The sequence below is a fragment of the Heptranchias perlo genome, chromosome 5 (assembly GCF_035084215.1).
Source record: "Heptranchias perlo isolate sHepPer1 chromosome 5, sHepPer1.hap1, whole genome shotgun sequence".
In the NCBI taxonomy this organism is placed as follows: Eukaryota; Metazoa; Chordata; class Chondrichthyes; order Hexanchiformes; family Hexanchidae; genus Heptranchias; species Heptranchias perlo.
Genome location: NC_090329.1, coordinates 129,659,868 through 129,677,733, shown reverse-complemented (window position 1 = coordinate 129,677,733; position 17,866 = coordinate 129,659,868). Strand labels below are relative to the sequence as shown.

Genomic DNA, 17,866 nt, shown 5'->3' with positions numbered 1-17,866 from the left:
ACAGCATGCACAATACGGAACTTGTTTTAAACAGATATTCATGCTGGCTGTTAATCACTGCACCATCCTGTTAACTCATAATATCCCACTGTTCACACTGCTACAGTGTTGAGGGGTTTAGCACCTTTTTTTGTCAATGGTTTAACAGCTGTTCCTGTAAGCAGACCTTGTCCAGAAGTTATACTCTGCCTTCATAGAGGTGTGTGTGCCCGAGGAGCTAACAATTACCCTGCTTCCAGTCATCTGCATGCTGGATTTAACAGTCTAGTATCACACTATGAAACTCTATGAAATTAACAGACTGAGATAATTAGTATCTTTACTTACACATAATTATATGAAGCATATAATTAGCAAATAATAAAAGTACTAAACACACATACAATGAGAAAATCAATTAACCACCCTTTGTAAGAATAGCTTCTGATTAAGTTTGAGAGTCTTGTAAAATCAAGTTCTGCACCACAAGTTCAGCCCGGTTTATTCATTCCTAAAACTTTCTGTAAGAATTTGCCCCTCGGGTAGGGAGTGATACTGAACCTGTTATTCTGACCAAATAATAGTTCCCAAAAGAACTGCCTGCTTTTAGTCTCAGGTGTCAAGATCCCCACTTCTATGAACTACTTAATATACTGGTTCTCAGACATATTTAATTAAAAACAGAAAACAGATGTTACAAATACAACGGCAAATATCCAGGAAGTTGGAAAGAAAGGTTAAAAGAAAGACTTGCATTTATATAGCGCCTTTCATGACCTCAGGATGTCCTAAAGTGCTTTACAGCCAATGAAATACTTTTGAAGTGTAGTCACTGTTATAATGTAGGAAACTTTGCATATCCAAAACTAATGTACAAATCTTCACAATGCAACAACTAGTTTTTTTGAACAAAGGAAGAATGCTACTAATTTAGTCAAGGATACAAACCTATTTGATCTGGATCAAATATACAGTCTGATCTTTATGTAAAAGAAACAAGTAAATCAAACCAAACTTGTAACAATGTAATATCAATTACATTCTGTTTCAAAACCAAGTCCTGTTCATCCATCACCCCTGTGCTTGCTGACCTGTATTGGATCCCAGTCTGGTAATGCCTTGAATTTAAAATTCTCATCCTCATGTTGCAATCCCTCCATGGCCTCGCCCCTCCCTATCTCTGTAACCTCCTCCAGCCCTACAACCCTCCAAGATTCCTGCACTCCACCAATTCTTGCCTCTTGTGCATCCCCGATTTTAATCACTCCACCATTGGCGGCCGTGCCTTCAGCTGACTAGGCCCTAAGCTCTGATATTCCCTCCCTAAACCTCTCCGTCTCTCTACATCTCTCCTCCTTTAAGTCACTCCTTAAAACCTCCCTCTTTGACCAAGCTTTTGATCACCTGGCCTAATATTTCCTTATGTGGCTCGGTGTCAAATTTTGTTTGATAATCGCTCCTGTGAAGGGCCTTGGGAAGTTTTACTACGTTAAAGACGCTATATAAATACAAGTTGTGTGGGAAACATATTTCTCCTTCTGAACTAGTTGATCAACTTTAAAATTATTTAAACTCAAATTGCTTTTGAGAAAAAGCATTTTATTCTTCATCAGCCGTCCAGTAATTTTAAATGTTTTGTCCCCCGCCTCAGATCAATTAAAATTGAACACCCCTTGGACTGCTCTGTGAAGATTTTTTGGATCTGTCAATCATTGCTTACCATGTAACTAACCCCACCAGATTCAAGTACATAATTTTGTAACCTTCTGGACTCAACATTGATTTCAATAACTTCAGATCATAACCACTGCTCCCATTTTTTCAGACAGCAGGTGCTGGTAATGGTTCTGATGTTGCCATTTACAGCTCCTCTAGACCCATCTTTTGTTTCTTTACTTGTCCCATCACCACCCTCCTGGCCTTGCACCATCATCCCTTTTGTCATTTAATCACTCCTGCCCTCCTCCCTATCACAGTCCTTCCCTTTTGTCCTCCTCTCCCCTTCCCTTCCCTGGCACTGCACTTGCTTAAAAACTGTTTAATCTCTAACTTCTTCCAATTCTGCCCAAAGGTCCCCACCCTTTCAGGCAGTGCATTCCAGACTTTTTTTTCTCTTTTTTTTCCTCTTTCTCTTTCTCTTTCTCTTTCTCTCTCTCCACAGTTACTGCCTGACCTGCTGAGTGTTTCCAGCATTTTCTGTATTTATTTCATTTTGTAAAGTATCTTGATTATTTTCAGCTGAAGTATTATTGTGAACTGCAGGAAGTGAGCAGTTACATGAGTGTGTCAGATCCTAACCTCCCTTCAATGTTTGTTACCAGGCAGGCTGCGCCGGGGCGCCCGGTGTCGTCTGGCTGCGCCGGGGCGCCCGGTGTCGTCTGGCTGCGCCGGGGCGCCCGGTGTCGTCTGGCTGCGCCGGGGCGCCCGGTGTCGTCTGGCTGCGCCGGGGCGCCCGGTGTCGTCTGGCTGCGCCGGGGCGCCCGGTGTCGTCTGGCTGCGCCGGGGCGCCCGGTGTCGTCTGGCTGCGCCGGGGCGCCCGGTGTCGTCTGGCTGCGCCGGGGCGCCCGGTGTCGACTGGCTGCGCCGGGGCGCCCGGTGTCGACTGGCTGCGCCGGGGCGCCCGGTGTCGTCTGGCTGCGCCGGGGCGCCCGGTGTCGTCTGGCTGCGCCGGGGCGCCCGGTGTCGTCTGGCTGCGCCGGGGCGCCCGGTGTCGTCTGGCTGCGCCGGGGCGCCCGGTGTCGTCTGGCTGCGCCGGGGCGCCCGTTGTCGTCGACTGGCTGCGCCGGGGCGCCCGTTGTCGTCGACTGGCTGCGCCGGGGCGCCCGGTGTCGACTGGCTGCGCCGGGGCGCCCGGTGTCGTCTGGCTGCGCCGGGGCGCCCGTTGTCGTCGACTGGCTGCGCCTGGGCGCCCGGTGTCGACTGGCTGCGCCGGGGCGCCCGTTGTCGTCTGGCTGCGCCGGGGCGCCCGGTGTCGTCTGGCTGCGCCGGGGCGCCCGGCGTCGTCTGGCTGCGCCGGGGCGCCCGGCGTCGACTGGCTGCGCCGGGGCGCCCGGCGTCGTCTGGCTGCGCCGGGGCGCCCGGCGTCGTCTGGCTGCGCCGGGGCGCCCGGCGTCGTCTGGCTGCGCCGGGGCGCCCGGCGTCGTCTGGCTGCCAGACTCCAGCATGTCACATCACTGGCTTGTACTTCACTTGTTTTTTAAAAAATGATTTTGTGTACAGGGCAAACTAACCTAATACCTGCTAATCTAATTGCTCTTAAAGAGAGAGGGAGAGAGCTCCCAGACAGCTGAACCTGAAGACTTTGGTGCAGAAAAGAAAGAGCCCCGAAGACTCATTCATTTTTCGAGTGGAGAAACCATGGAGGAATACAGCACTGAGGAGGAGTTTGAAGAAGAGCAGAGAGTGTTAGAGAGAGTCGATCCAGTAAGTGCCCCCCCAGCAATCTAAATACCGATAAGTCAGTCATTCCTTGTGGTTAAAAAATATTAATTATCCAATAATTTGAATTACACTTGCCTGGATGAGTGCAGCTCCAACACTCAAGAAGCTCGACACCATCCAGGACAAAGCAGCCCACTTGATTGGCACCCCATCCACCACCCTAAACATTCACTCCCTTCACCACCGGCGCACCATGGCTGCAGTGTGAACCATCCACAGGATGCACTGCAGCAACTCGCCAAGGCTCTTCGACAGCACATCCCAAACCCATGACCTCTACCACCTAGAAGGACAAGGGCAGCAGGCCCATGGAAACAACACCACCTGCACGTTCCCCTCCAAGTCACACACCATCCTGACTTGGAAATATATCGCCGTTCCTTCATTGTCGCTGGGTCAAAATCCTGGGACTCCCTTCCTAACAGCACTGTGGGAGAACCGTCACCACACGGACTGCAGCGGTTCAAGAAGGCGGCTCACCACCACCTTCTCAAGGGCAATTAGGGATGGGCAATAAATGCCAGCCTTGCCGGTGACATCCCATGAATGAATTAAAAAAAAACAACTTTGAATTAGAAGGTTTCTTCCATGACCCCCATCACCTATTCCCCTCCCCATGGCACCTTCCCGTGTGAGCGCAGGAATTGCAACACCTGCCCTTTCACCTCCTCCCTTTCCACCATCCAGGTGAAACAGCGATTTACTTGTACTATTTTCAACTTAATATACTGTATTCGCTGCTCACGATGCGGTCTCCTCTACATAAGTCCCACATAAAGGGTTAGTGTGCAAAATTAAAGCACGTGTGATTGGGGGTAATATACTGGCATGGATTGAAAATTGGTTAACAGACAGGAAACAGAGAGTAGGAATAAATGGGTCTTTTTCAGGGTGGCAGGCGGTGACTAGTGGGGTACCGCAGGGATCAGTGCTTGAGCTCCAGCTAGTCACAATATATATCAATGATTTGGATGAGGGAACCAAATGTAATATTTCCAAGTTTACTGACAACACAAAACTAGGTGGGATCGTGAGTTGTGAGGAGGATGCGAAGAGGCTTCAAGGCGATTTAGACAAGTTGAGTGAGTGGGCAAATACATGGCAGATGCAGTATAATGTGGATGAATGTGAAGTTATCCACTTCAGAAGGAAAAACAGAAAGGCAGAGTATTATTTAAATGGTGATAGATTGGGAAATGTTGATATACAAAGGGACCTGGGTGTCCTTATACACCAGTCACTGAAGGCAAACATGCAGGTGCAGCAAGCAGTTAGGAAGGAAAATGGTATGTTGGCCTTCATTGCAAGACGATTTGAGTACGGGAGTAAGGATGTCTTACTGCAGTTATACAGGGCCTTGATGAGACCACACCTGGAGTATTAAATACTCTGCCTTTCTGTTTTTCCTTCCGAAGTGGATAACTTCACATTTATCCATGTTATGCTGCATCTGCCATGTATTTGCCAACTCATAGTTTTGGTCTCCTTACCTAAGAAAGGAGACACTTGCCATAGAGGGAGTGCAGCGAAGGTTCACCAGACTGATTCCTGGGATGGCAGGACTGTCATATGAGGAGAGATTGGGTCGACTCGGCCTGTATTCACTTGAGTTTAGAAGAATGAGAGGGGATCTCATTGAAACATATAAAATTCTGACAGGGCTAGACAGACTGGATGCAGGGAGGATGTTTCCCCTGGTTGGGGGGGTCCAGAACGAGGGGTCACGGTCTCAGGATATGGGGTAGGGCATTTAGGACTGAGATGAGGAGAAATTTCTTCACTCAGAGGGTGGTGAACCTGTGGAATTCTCTACCACAGAAGGCTGTGGAGGCCAAGTCACTGAATATATTTAAGAAGGAGCTAGATAGATTTCTAGACACAAAAGGCATCAAGGGGTATGGGGAGAGCGGGAATATGGTATTGAGATAGAGGATCGGCCATGATCATATTGAATGGCGGAGCAGGCTCGAAGGGCCGAATGGCCGACTCCTGCTCCTATTTTCTATGTCTATGTTTAATTCTCCGTCTGACTCCCACTCTGACCTCGATGCCCTCAGCCTCCTACACTGTTCCAATGAAGCTCAACAGAATCTCGAGGAACAGCAACTCACCTTAATGCTAAAGGGATCAAGGGATATGGGGAAAAAGCAGGAACAGGGTACTGAGTTAGACGATCAGCCATGATCATTTTGAGTGGCAGAGCAGGCCCGAAGGGCCGAATGGCCTACTCTTGCTCCTATTTTCTATGTTTCTATGTTTTGATTGGGCACTTTGCAACCTTCCGGACTCAACATTGATTTCAAAAACTTCAGATCATAACCACTGCTCCCATTTTTTCAGACAGCAGGTGCTGGTAATGGTTCTGATGTTGCCATTTACAGCTCCTCTAGACCCATCTTTTGTTTCTTAACCTGTCCCATTACCACCTTCCTTACCTTGCACCATCATCCCTTTTGTCATTTAATCACTCCTACCCTTTACCCTATCACAGACCTTCCCTTTTGTTCTTTCCTCCCCTCCTCCACTCATTCCCCCTCCCCCCATTGCAACATTTCTTTCCCTGGCCCTGTACTGGTTTATAAACTGTTAAATCTCTAACTTCTTCCAGTTCTGATTAAACTACAGAAACATTGGGCGCTAAATTGGCCTGTTGTTTCTGCGCTACACGGCATCTCCGACATCCAAGATGGCGTCTTGGATGTGTACGCACGTTTCCTGCGTGACGTGCCCCGGACGCCATCTTGGTATAGGAGTTAGCGCAGGTGCAGATAAGAAACGGTGGAATCATGTAAAGTAGGGAGAAAATGGCTTCAATCAGTGTGCAGCGCTGATTTAAAGTGATAGACACCATTTTGGGACTTAACACTCAACTCAATGCACAGTCTTAACCCCGACCATCTGAACGTGTCTTAGAGTGCCTGGGGGACACCCCACCGGCGCTAGTTAAAGGGACAATGCAGGATTTACAGGTTAGTGGCTGGATTATTGCTTCTGGCTGCCGAGACATTTGTACCTGTTTTTGGAGTTCTCCTGGACTTCAATACCAGGACGTGGGGACATTTAGAGCCAGGACGTGCAGGGGTGAAGTTAGGAAATGCTTCTACACCCAAAGGGTGGGAGAAGTTTGGAACGCACTCCTGCAGACGGCAGTTGATGCTAGCTCAATTGTGAATGTTAAATCAGAGATTGATAGATTTCTGTGAACCAAGGGTATTAAGGGATATGGGGCTAATACGGGTATATGGAATTAGGTCACAGGTCCACCATGATCTCACTGAATGGCGGAACAGGCTCAAGGGGCTAAATGCCACTGCCACTTGCTGCCTTTTGATAGGCGCCACGTTCTCCTGCAAGAAAGCAGGACGTGTGTCTGGGTGATGTGCCTTTCATGGTTGAATAGCTGCCATTGTGGGTGGGCTGCTTGAAACAGTGGTAATGTGCGAGGGTGAGAGAAAGCATCTGATTGGAAGAGTTGAGTACTGATGGAAAGAGTTTGTTAGTATGTGGGTGATGGGGGGTGTAGTGCGTGGTGCAGTTGGTAGGAGACACCACTTGACAGTTAACCTCATTCACCTTGACCACTCATGTCAAAGCATTGAACTCGTTCCTGCACTGCATCCCCCATGTTCATGATACTGTGCGCCTGGCATTGACTTCTTCCCGCTGCCTCCCACTATCTTTTGGGCATATGTCTGGAGGGCCTCTTGCCTGCCCCCCCCCCCCCCCCCCCCCCGCGGACATAGGATGTCCCTCCTTCTGTCCACCTCTTGTACCAAGGTCTCTAATGTATCAGCAGAGAACCTTGGTGCATGCACTCTCGCAGGCCTGGTACCAACTCAGATCGGCAGATGGTGAGGTCTGGTGTGCAGATTGGAGGATGTGGGATTTAGTAGTGTGCAACCTTTATTCAATATTTTAACATAACTCATCAGTCTTTAAACATAGGGATGGGATCTGCACCTGTGTTTTACGTGTGTGATGTCTGATCTCCGTTCAGACTCCGTGCAGACAGTAGACTGTTGTTTTCAGCAAATAACAGGTACCAGCTACCTTTAAGAGATTTCTAAGAAACACCCTCTCTTTAAGAGATTGAGCTCCCTCTGGTGGTGAAAAGTGCAAATTGCATTGATTCCACGAGCAAGGCCTGGAAAGGACGCTGATTGCAGTAAGTGCTCCCTCGGGTCCAAACTTGCGTCTTTCCGGCCCAGGGTCCGTCAGGCACGGGGTGGTAGCGCGTCACGTTACCACCGCCCAAAACGGACCCTTATCCAATTTTTCCCCCATTAACTCTGTTTTTCTCTCTCCACAGATGTTGCCTGACTTGCTGAGCATTTCCAGCATTTTCTGTTCTTATTTCAGATTTCCGGCATCCGCCGTAGTTTGCTTTTGTTTGAATTAGGAGTAGACTGTACACAGTTAGACACTGGTCTTTTGTTTGAATTAGGAGTAGACTGTACACAGTTAGACACTGGTCTTTTGTTTGAATTAGGAGTAGACTGTACACAGTTAGACACTGGTCTTTTGTTTGAATTAGGAGTAGACTGTACACAGTTAGACACTGGTCTTTTGTTTGAATTAGGAGTAGACTGTACACAGTTAGACACTGGTCTTTTGTTTGAATTAGGAGTAGACTGTACACAGTTAGACACTGGTCTTTTGTATACATGGTCCATCTAGTCAGACCCCAAAGCTCGCTGCTATCAGTGCCCTGCCCACTCACCTGCTCTGGTAATGCTCGATCTCACGGGGCTGTGAATGACAATGACATTGGCGAGAGTGACGTTTTCCTCCGTTCCTGATCTGAGCTGCCTTCAACGGGTAAGTGGTGAGTGGAGGCTGCAAGGTCACCCAGCAGGGGAAGGGGGCAGAGAGAGAGAGAGAGAGGGAGGAGTCACACCTGGCAGCACAACAACAAGGAACAATGGTGGTAAACTGGCAGCGGCCCAAACATCCCGCCAGCGGCCCGCCCGCCCCCGCCGGCTGGCCATACAGCCAGCCCTCTTGATCATGAGGTGGTGAAGGAGATAGGTAAATCAGTGTCAGAGCAGTGGGAGACATTCAAAGGGGTGATTCAAGGGGTTCAGGGTAAACATGTTCCCACAAAGAAAAAGGGAGGGGCTGCCAAATCTAGAGCCCCTGGATGTCAAGAAGCATTCAGGGTAAGATAAGGCAGAAAAAGAAAGCCGATGATAGAGTCCGGGAACTCAATACTACGGAAAGGTTAGAGGAGTATACAAAGTGCAGGGGTGAAGTTAAAAAGGAAATTAGGAAACAAAGAGAGGGCATGAAAAAATATTAACAGGTAAAATCAAAGAAAACCCAAAGATGTTTTATAAATACATTAAGAGCAAGAGGATAACTAGGGAAAGAGTAGGGCCTATTAGAGACCAAAAAGGTAACCTATGTGTGGAGGCGGAAGATGTGGGTATGGTTCTTAATGAATACTTTGCGTCTGTCTTCACAAAGGAGAGGGATTGAAGTTAAGGAGGAGGAGTGTGAAATATTGGATGGGATAAATATAGAGAGAGAGGAAGGGGAAAAATTGGATAAGGGTCCGTTTTGGGCGGTGGTAACGTGACGCGCTACCACCCCGTGCCTGACGGACCCTGGGCCGGAAAGACGCAAGTTTGGACCCGAGGGAGCACTTACTGCAATCAGCGTCCTTTCCAGGCCTTGCTCGTGGAATCAATGCAATTTGCACTTTCCACCACCAGAGGGAGCTCAATCTCTTAAAGGGAGGGTGTTTCTTAGAAATCTCTTAAAGGTAGCTGGTACCTGTTATTTGCTGAAAACAACAGTCTACTGTCTGCACGGAGTCTGATCAGAGATCAGACATCGCACACGTAAAACACAGATGCAGATCCCATCCCTATGTTTACACACTGATGGGTTATGTTAAAATATTGAATAAAGGTTGCGTATTACTAAATCCCAAATCCTCCAATCTGCACACCAGACCTCACCAATCTGCCGATCTGAGTTGGTACCAGGCCTGCGAGAGTGCATGCACCAAGGTTCTCTGCTGATACATTAGAGACCTTGGGTGCAAGAGGTGGACAGAAGGGGGACATCCTTATCCACCGGGGGTGGTGGCAAGTGGCCTCCCAGACATATATCCAAAAGACAGTGGGAGGCAGCGGGGGACGAAGTCAATGCCAGGCGCACAGCATCATGAACATGGGGGATGCAGTGCAGGAACGAGTTCAATGCTTTGACATGAGTGGTCAAGGTGAGTGAGGTCAACTGTCAAGTGGTGTCTCCTACCAACTGCACCATGCACTACATCCCCATCCCTCACATACCAACAAACTCTTTCCATCAGTACTCAACTCTTCCAATCAGATGCTTCCTCTCATACGTATTACCACTGTTTCAAGCCGCCTACCCACAGCTCACAGGCCACACACACTGGCAGCTATTCAACCATGACAGGCACATTATCCAGACACACGTCCTGCTTTCCTGCAGGAGAAGGTGGCGCATATCAAGAGGTGGCAGTGGCATTTAGTCCCTCGGGCCTGTTCCACCATTCAGTGAGATCATGGTGGACCTGTGACCTAATTCCATATACCCGTATTAGCCCCATATCCCTTAATACCCTTGGTTCACAGAAATCTATCAATCTCAGATTTAACTTTCACAAGTGAGCTAGCATCAACTGCCGTCTGCAGGAGTGCGTTCCAAACTTCTCCCACCCTTTGGGTGTAGAAGCATTTCCTAACTTCACCCCTGCACGTCCTGGCTCTAAATGTTAGACTATGTCCCCACGTCCTGGTATTGAAGTCTAGGAGACCTCCAAAAACAGGTACAAATGTCTCGGCAGCCAGAAGCAATAATCCAGCCACTAACCTGTAAATCCCTATAACTAGCGCCGGTGGGGGGGTCCTCCAGGCACTCTAAGATACGTTCAGATGCTCGGGGTTAAGACTGTACCTTGAGTTGAGCATTAAGTCCCAAAGTGGTGTCTATCACTTTAAACCAGTGTTTCACACTGATTGAAGCCATTTTCTCCCTATCTTACATGATCTCAGCGTTCGTTATCTGCGTCTGCGCATACTCCTATACTATGATGGCGTCTGGCGCACGTCTCGCAAGAAACGTGCGTGCGCATCCAAGACGCCATCTTGGATGTCGGAGCGACCGTGTAGCGCCGAAACAACGGGCGTGACACGGCCCAATTCAGCGCCCGAAGTATTAAGGGAATTAGCATCTTTGAAAGTGGATAAATCACCAGGGCCGGATGAAATGTATCCCAGGCTGTTAAAAGAAGATAGGGAGGAAATAGCGGAGGCTATTTTCCAAACTTCACTGGATACAGGCGTAGTGCCGGAGGATTGGAGGACTGCTAAAGTTGTACCGTTGTTTAAAAAGGGAGCGAGGGATAGACCGAGTAATTACAGGCCAGTCAGCCTAACCTCGGTGGTGGGCAAATTATTGGAATAAATTCTGAGGGACAGGATAAACTGTCACTTAGAAAGGCACGGGTTAATCAAGGACAGTCAGCATGGATTTGTTAAGGGAAGGTCGTGTCTGACTAACTTGATTGAATTTTTTGAGGAGGTGACAAGGAGGATCGATGAGGGTAGCACAATCTACTTGGATTTTAACAAGGCTTTTGACAAGGTCCCACATGGCGGATTGGTCAAAAAAGTAAAGGCCCATGGGATCCAAGGGAATGTGGCAAATTGGATCCAAAATTGGCTCAGTGGCAGGAAGCAAAGGGTAATGGTCGATGGGTGTTTTTGCGACTGGAAGGTTGTTTCCAGTGGATTGCCGCAGGGCTCGGTACTAGGTCCTTTGCTTTTTGTGGTATACATTAACGATTTGGACTTAAACGTAGGAGGCATGATTAAGAAATTTGCAGATGAACAAAGATAGGCCGTATGTTTGATAGTGAGGAGGAAAGCTGTAGACTGCAGGAAGATATCAATGGACTGGTCAGATGGGCAGAAAAGTGGCAAATGGAGTTCAATCCAGAGAAGTGTGAGGTAATGCATTTGGGGAGGGCAAACAAGACAAGGAAATACACAATAAGTGGGAGGATACTGAGAGGTGTAGAGGAAGTGAGGGACCTTGGAGTGCATGTCCACAGATCCCTGAAGGTAGTAGGACAAGTAGATAAGGTGGTTAAGAAGGCATATGGAATACTTTCCTTTATTAGCCGAGGCATAGAATATAAGAGCAGGGAGGTTATGCTAGAACTGTATAAAACACTAGTTAGGCCACAGCATGAGCACTGTGCACAGTTCTGGTCACCACATTATAGGAAAGATGTAATTGCATTAGAAAGGGTGCAGAGCAGATTTACGAGGATGTTGCCAGGATTGGAGAATTTTAGCTATGATGTCAGATTGGATAGGCTGGGGTTGTTTTCCTTGGAATAGAGGAGGCCGAGGAGTGATTTGATTGAGGTGTACAAAATTATGAGGGGCCAAGAGAGAGTGGATAGGAAGGACCTATTTCACTTAGCGGAGGGGTCAATAACCAGGGGGCATAGATTTAAAGTGATTGGTAGAAGGATTAGAGGGGAGCTGAGGAAAAATGTTTTCACCCAGAGGGTGGTGGGGGTCTGGAACTCGCTGCCTGAGAGGGTGGTAGAGGCAGAAACCCTCAACTGATTTAAAAAGGACCTGGATGTGCTCCTGAAGAGCCGTGACCTGCAGGGCTACGGACCAAGTGCTGGAAAGTGGGATTAGGCTGGGTGGCTCGTTTCTCAGCCAGCGCAGACACGATGGGCCAAATGGCCTCCTTCTGTGCTGTAAATTATCTACGATTCTATAGTTACAGAAAAAAAGAGGGAAATTTAGCCAAAAATACCTGTCAAAAGATAAATGGAAGGAAAGGTCAATGAAAGCGTGTGCATGTGGGGTTAGGGGCTCGGTTGCGATGGTCCTCATGGTCAGATAGCTCATGCCTCTCAGTGACCAGGCTCAAGTGTAAAAGTTGGTCATTTAGATGAGTTACCATGGGGATCAGTGAGTCTCCTGGGAGAGGAGGGATTAGGGGAGAAAACTGCAGCCACAAGAGCCTGAGCTCACACTGAGAAAGATATTATTTTAATTGTCTGTGAAAAGCTGACTTTTCCTGTGCTGATTGTCTTGCAGTCCACACTCCCCTGGAGCCAATTCCTGTGGTTTTGGGTGATGCAGTTTGCGAGGACTTCATTATTTAGTGAGTATTCCACAGCAACAAAGGACCAGACAGAAATGAGTTAACTGAGCGAAGTGTGAGTTGAATGGGGACCAGTGGTTAAAGTAGACTTTTAAGGACAGATGGACTGAGCGATGGATGTTTTAGGAGAGAGATGGACTGAGCGGGGGATGTTTTAGGGGAGAGATGGACTGAGCGGGGGATGTTTTCGGAGAGAGATGGACTGAGCGGGGGATGTTTTAGGGGAGAGATGGACTGAGCGGGGGATGTTTTAGGAGAGAGATGGACTGAGCGGGAGATGTTTTAGGATAGAGATGGACTGAGCGGGGGATGTTTTAGGGGAGAGATGGACTGAGCGGGGGATGTTTTAGGGGAGAGATGGACTGAGCGGGGGATGTTTTAGGAGAGAGATGGACTCAGCGGGGGATGTTTTAGGGGAGAGATGGACTGAGCGGGGGATGTTTTAGGGGAGAGATGGACTGAGCGGGGGATGTTTTAGGGGAGAGATGGACTGAGCGGGGGATGTTTTTGGGGAGAGATGGACTGAGCGGGGGATGTTTTAGGAGAGATGGACTGAGCGGGGGATGTTTTAGGAGAGAGATGGACTGAGCGGGGGATGTTTTAGGGGAGAGATGGACTGAGCGGGGGATGTTTTAGGGGAGAGATGGACTGAGCGGGGGATGTTTTAGGGGAGAGATGGACTGAGCGGGGGATGTTTTAGGGGAGAGATGGACTGAGCGGGGGATGTTTTAGGGGAGAGATGGACTGAGCGGGGGATGTTTTAGGGGAGAGATGGACTGAGCGGGGGATGTTTTAGGGGAGAGATGGACTGAGCGGGGGATGTTTTAGGGGAGAGATGGACTGAGCGGGGGATGTTTTAGGGGAGAGATGGACTGAGCGGGGGATGTTTTAGGGGAGAGATGGACTGAGCGGGGGATGTTTTAGGCGAGAGATGGACTGAGCGGGGGATGTTTTAGGGGAGAGATGGACTGAGCGGGGGATGTTTTAGGGGAGAGATGGACTGAGCGGGGGATGTTTTAGGAGAGAGATGGACTGAGCGGGGGATGTTTTAGGGGAGAGATGGACTGAGCGGGGGATGTTTTAGGAGAGAGATGGACTGAGAGGGGGATGTTTTAGGGGAGAGATGGACTGAGAGGGGGATGTTTGAGGGGAGAGATGGACTGAGTGGGGGATGTTTTAGGGGAGAGATGGACTGAGCGGGGGCTGTTTTAGGAGAGAGATGGACTGAGCGGGGGATGTTTTAGGGGAGAGATGGACTGAGTGATGGATGTTTTAGGAGAGAGATGGACTGAGCGGGGGATGTTTTAGGAGAGAGATGGACTGAGTGATGGATGTTTTAGGGGAGAGATGGACTGAGCGGGGGATGTTTTAGGGGAGAGATGGACTGAGCGGGGGATGTTTTAGGAGAGAGATGGACTGAGCGGGGGATGTTTTAGGGGAGAGATGGACTGAGCGGGGGATGTTTTAGGGGAGAGATGGACTGAGCGGGGGATGTTTTAGGAGAGAGATGGACTGAGCGGGGGATGTTTTAGGGGAGAGATGGACTGAGTGATGGATGTTTTAGGGGAGAGATGGACTGAGCGGGGGATGTTTTAGGAGAGAGATGGACTGAGCGGGGGATGTTTTAGGGGAGAGATGGACTGAGCGGGGGATGTTTTAGGGGAGAGATGGACTGAGTGATGGATGTTTTAGGGGAGAGATGGACTGAGCGGGGGATGTTTTAGGGGAGAGATGGACTGAGCGGGGGATGTTTTAGGAGAGAGATGGACTGAGCGGGGGATGTTTTAGGGGAGAGATGGACTGAGTGATGGATGTTTTAGGGGAGAGATGGACTGAGCGGGGGATGTTTTAGGGGAGAGATGGACTGAGCGGGGGATGTTTTAGGCGAGAGATGGACTGAGCGGGAGATGTTTTAGGAGAGAGATGGACTGAGCGGGGGATGTTTTAGGGGAGAGATGGACTGAGCGGGGGATGTTTTAGGAGAGAGATGGACTGAGCGGGGGATGTTTTAGGGGAGAGATGGACTGAGCGGGGGATGTTTTAGGGGAGAGATGGACTGAGCGGGGGATGTTTTAGGGGAGAGATGGACTGAGCGGGGGATGTTTTAGGAGAGAGATGGACTGAGCGGGGATGTTTTAGGGGAGAGATGGACTGAGCGGGGGATGTTTTAGGGGAGAGATGGACTGAGCGGGGGATGTTTTTGGGGAGAGATGGACTGAGCGGGGGATGTTTTAGGAGAGAGATGGACTGAGCGGGGGATGTTTTAGGGGAGAGATGGACTGAGCGGGGGATGTTTTAGGGGAGAGATGGACTGAGCGGGGGGATGTTTTAGGGGAGAGATGGACTGAGCGGGGGATGTTTTAGGGGAGAGATGGACTGAGCGGGGGGATGTTTTAGGAGAGATGGACTGAGCGGGGGATGTTTTAGGGGAGAGATGGACTGAGCGGGGGATGTTTTAGGGGAGAGATGGACTGAGTGATGGATGTTTTAGGGGAGAGATGGACTGAGCGGGGGATGTTTTAGGGGAGAGATGGACTGAGCGGGGGATGTTTTAGGGGAGAGATGGACTGAGCGGGGGATGTTTTAGGGGAGAGATGGACTGAGCGGGGGATGTTTTAGGGGAGAGATGGACTGAGTGATGGATGTTTTAGGGGAGAGATGGACTGAGCGGGGGATGTTTTAGGGGAGAGATGGACTGAGCGGGGGATGTTTTAGGGGAGAGATGGACTGAGCGGGGGATGTTTTAGGAGAGAGATGGACTGAGCGGGGGATGTTTTAGGGGAGAGATGGACTGAGCGGGGGATGTTTTAGGGGAGAGATGGACTGAGCGGGGGGATGTTTTAGGAGAGAGATGGACTGAGCGGGGGGATGTTTTAGGAGAGAGATGGACTGAGCGGGGGGATGTTTTAGGAGAGATGGACTGAGCGGGGGATGTTTTAGGAGAGAGATGGACTGAGCGGGGGATGTTTTAGGAGAGAGATGGACTGAGCGGGGGATGTTTTAGGAGAGAGATGGACTGAGCGGGGGATGTTTTAGGGGAGAGATGGACTGAGCGGGGGATGTTTTAGGAGAGAGATGGACTGAGCGGGGGATGTTTTAGGCGAGAGATGGACTGAGCGGGATGTTTTAGGGGAGAGATGGACTGAGCGGGGGGATGTTTTAGGAGAGAGATGGACTGAGCGGGGGCTGTTTTAGGGGAGAGATGGACTGAGCGGGGGATGTTTTAGGGGAGAGATGGACTGAGCGGGGGATGTTTTAGGGGAGAGATGGACTGAGCGGGGGATGTTTTAGGGGAGAGATGGACTGAGCGGGGGATGTTTTAGGGGAGAGATGGACTGAGCGGGGGATGTTTTAGGAGAGAGATGGACTGAGCGGGGGATGTTTTAGGGGAGAGATGGACTGAGCGGGGGATGTTTTAGGAGAGAGATGGACTGAGCGGGGGATGTTTTAGGGGAGAGATGGACTGAGCGGGGGGATGTTTTAGGGGAGAGATGGACTGAGCGATGGATGTTTTAGGGGAGAGATGGACTGAGCGGGGGATGTTTTAGGAGAGAGATGGACTGAGCGGGGGATGTTTTAGGAGAGAGATGGACTGAGCGGGGGATGTTTTAGGGGAGAGATGGACTGAGCGGGGGATGTATTAGGAGAGAGATGGACTGAGCGAGGGATGTTTTAGGAGAGAGATGGACTGAGCGGGGGATGTTTTAGGGGAGAGATGGACTGAGCGGGGGATGTTTTAGGGGAGAGATGGACTGAGCGGGGGATGTTTTAGGGGAGAGATGGACTGAGTGATGGATGTTTTAGGAGAGAGATGGACTGAGCGGGGGATGTTTTAGGGGAGAGATGGACTGAGCGGGGGATGTTTTAGGAGAGAGATGGACTGAGCGGGGGATGTTTTAGGAGAGAGATGGACTGAGCGGGGGGATGTTTTAGGGGAGAGATGGACTGAGCGAGGGATGTTTTAGGGGAGAGATGGACTGAGCGGGGGATGTTTTAGGAGAGAGATGGACTGAGCGGGGGATGTTTTAGGAGAGAGATGGACTGAGCGGGGGATGTTTTAGGGGAGAGATGGACTGAGCGGGGGATGTTTTAGGAGAGAGATGGACTGAGCGGGGGATGTTTTAGGGGAGAGATGGACTGAGCGGGGGATGTTTTAGGGGAGAGATGGACTGAGCGGGGGATGTTTTAGGAGAGAGATGGACTGAGCGGGGGATGTTTTAGGGGAGAGATGGACTGAGCGGGGGATGTTTTAGGCGAGAGATGGACTGAGCGGGGGATGTTTTAGGGGAGAGATGGACTGAGCGGGGGATGTTTTAGGAGAGAGATGGACTGAGCGGGGGATGTTTTAGGAGAGAGATGGACTGAGCGGGGGATGTTTTAGGAGAGAGATGGACTGAGCGGGGGATGTTTTAGGGGAGAGATGGACTGAGCGGGGGATGTTTTAGGGGAGAGATGGACTGAGCGGGGGATGTTTTAGGAGAGAGATGGACTGAGCGGGGGATGTTTTAGGGGAGAGATGGACTGAGCGGGGGATGTTTTAGGAGAGAGATGGACTGAGCGGGGGATGTTTTAGGGGAGAGATGGACTGAGCGGGGGGATGTTTTAGGGGAGAGATGGACTGAGCGATGGATGTTTTAGGGGAGAGATGGACTGAGCGGGGGATGTTTTAGGAGAGAGATGGACTGAGCGGGGGATGTTTTAGGAGAGAGATGGACTGAGCGGGGGATGTTTTAGGGGAGAGATGGACTGAGCGGGGGATGTATTAGGAGAGAGATGGACTGAGCGAGGGATGTTTTAGGAGAGAGATGGACTGAGCGGGGGATGTTTTAGGGGAGAGATGGACTGAGCGGGGGATGTTTTAGGGGAGAGATGGACTGAGCGGGGGATGTTTTAGGGGAGAGATGGACTGAGTGATGGATGTTTTAGGAGAGAGATGGACTGAGCGGGGGATGTTTTAGGGGAGAGATGGACTGAGCGGGGGATGTTTTAGGAGAGAGATGGACTGAGCGGGGGATGTTTTAGGAGAGAGATGGACTGAGCGGGGGGATGTTTTAGGGGAGAGATGGACTGAGCGAGGGATGTTTTAGGGGAGAGATGGACTGAGCGGGGGATGTTTTAGGAGAGAGATGGACTGAGCGGGGGATGTTTTAGGAGAGAGATGGACTGAGCGGGGGATGTTTTAGGGGAGAGATGGACTGAGCGGGGGATGTTTTAGGAGAGAGATGGACTGAGCGGGGGATGTTTTAGGGGAGAGATGGACTGAGCGGGGGATGTT

General features: G+C 50.0%; 1 protein-coding gene across 4 annotated transcripts in view; it reads left to right on the top strand.

Annotated features, from left to right (window-relative positions):
- Positions 1 to 17,866, top strand: part of LOC137322113 (protein FAM177B-like) — a 37,684-nt gene that overhangs the window by 4,145 nt on the left and 15,673 nt on the right. For all 4 annotated transcript variants that reach the window (XM_067985208.1, XM_067985209.1, XM_067985211.1 and 1 more), the window contains 2 exons: positions 3,241 to 3,402; positions 12,525 to 12,591. In XM_067985208.1, coding sequence (XP_067841309.1) covers positions 3,241 to 3,402; positions 12,525 to 12,591 — 229 coding nt within the window. The remainder of the gene's footprint in view (positions 1 to 3,240; positions 3,403 to 12,524; positions 12,592 to 17,866) is intronic.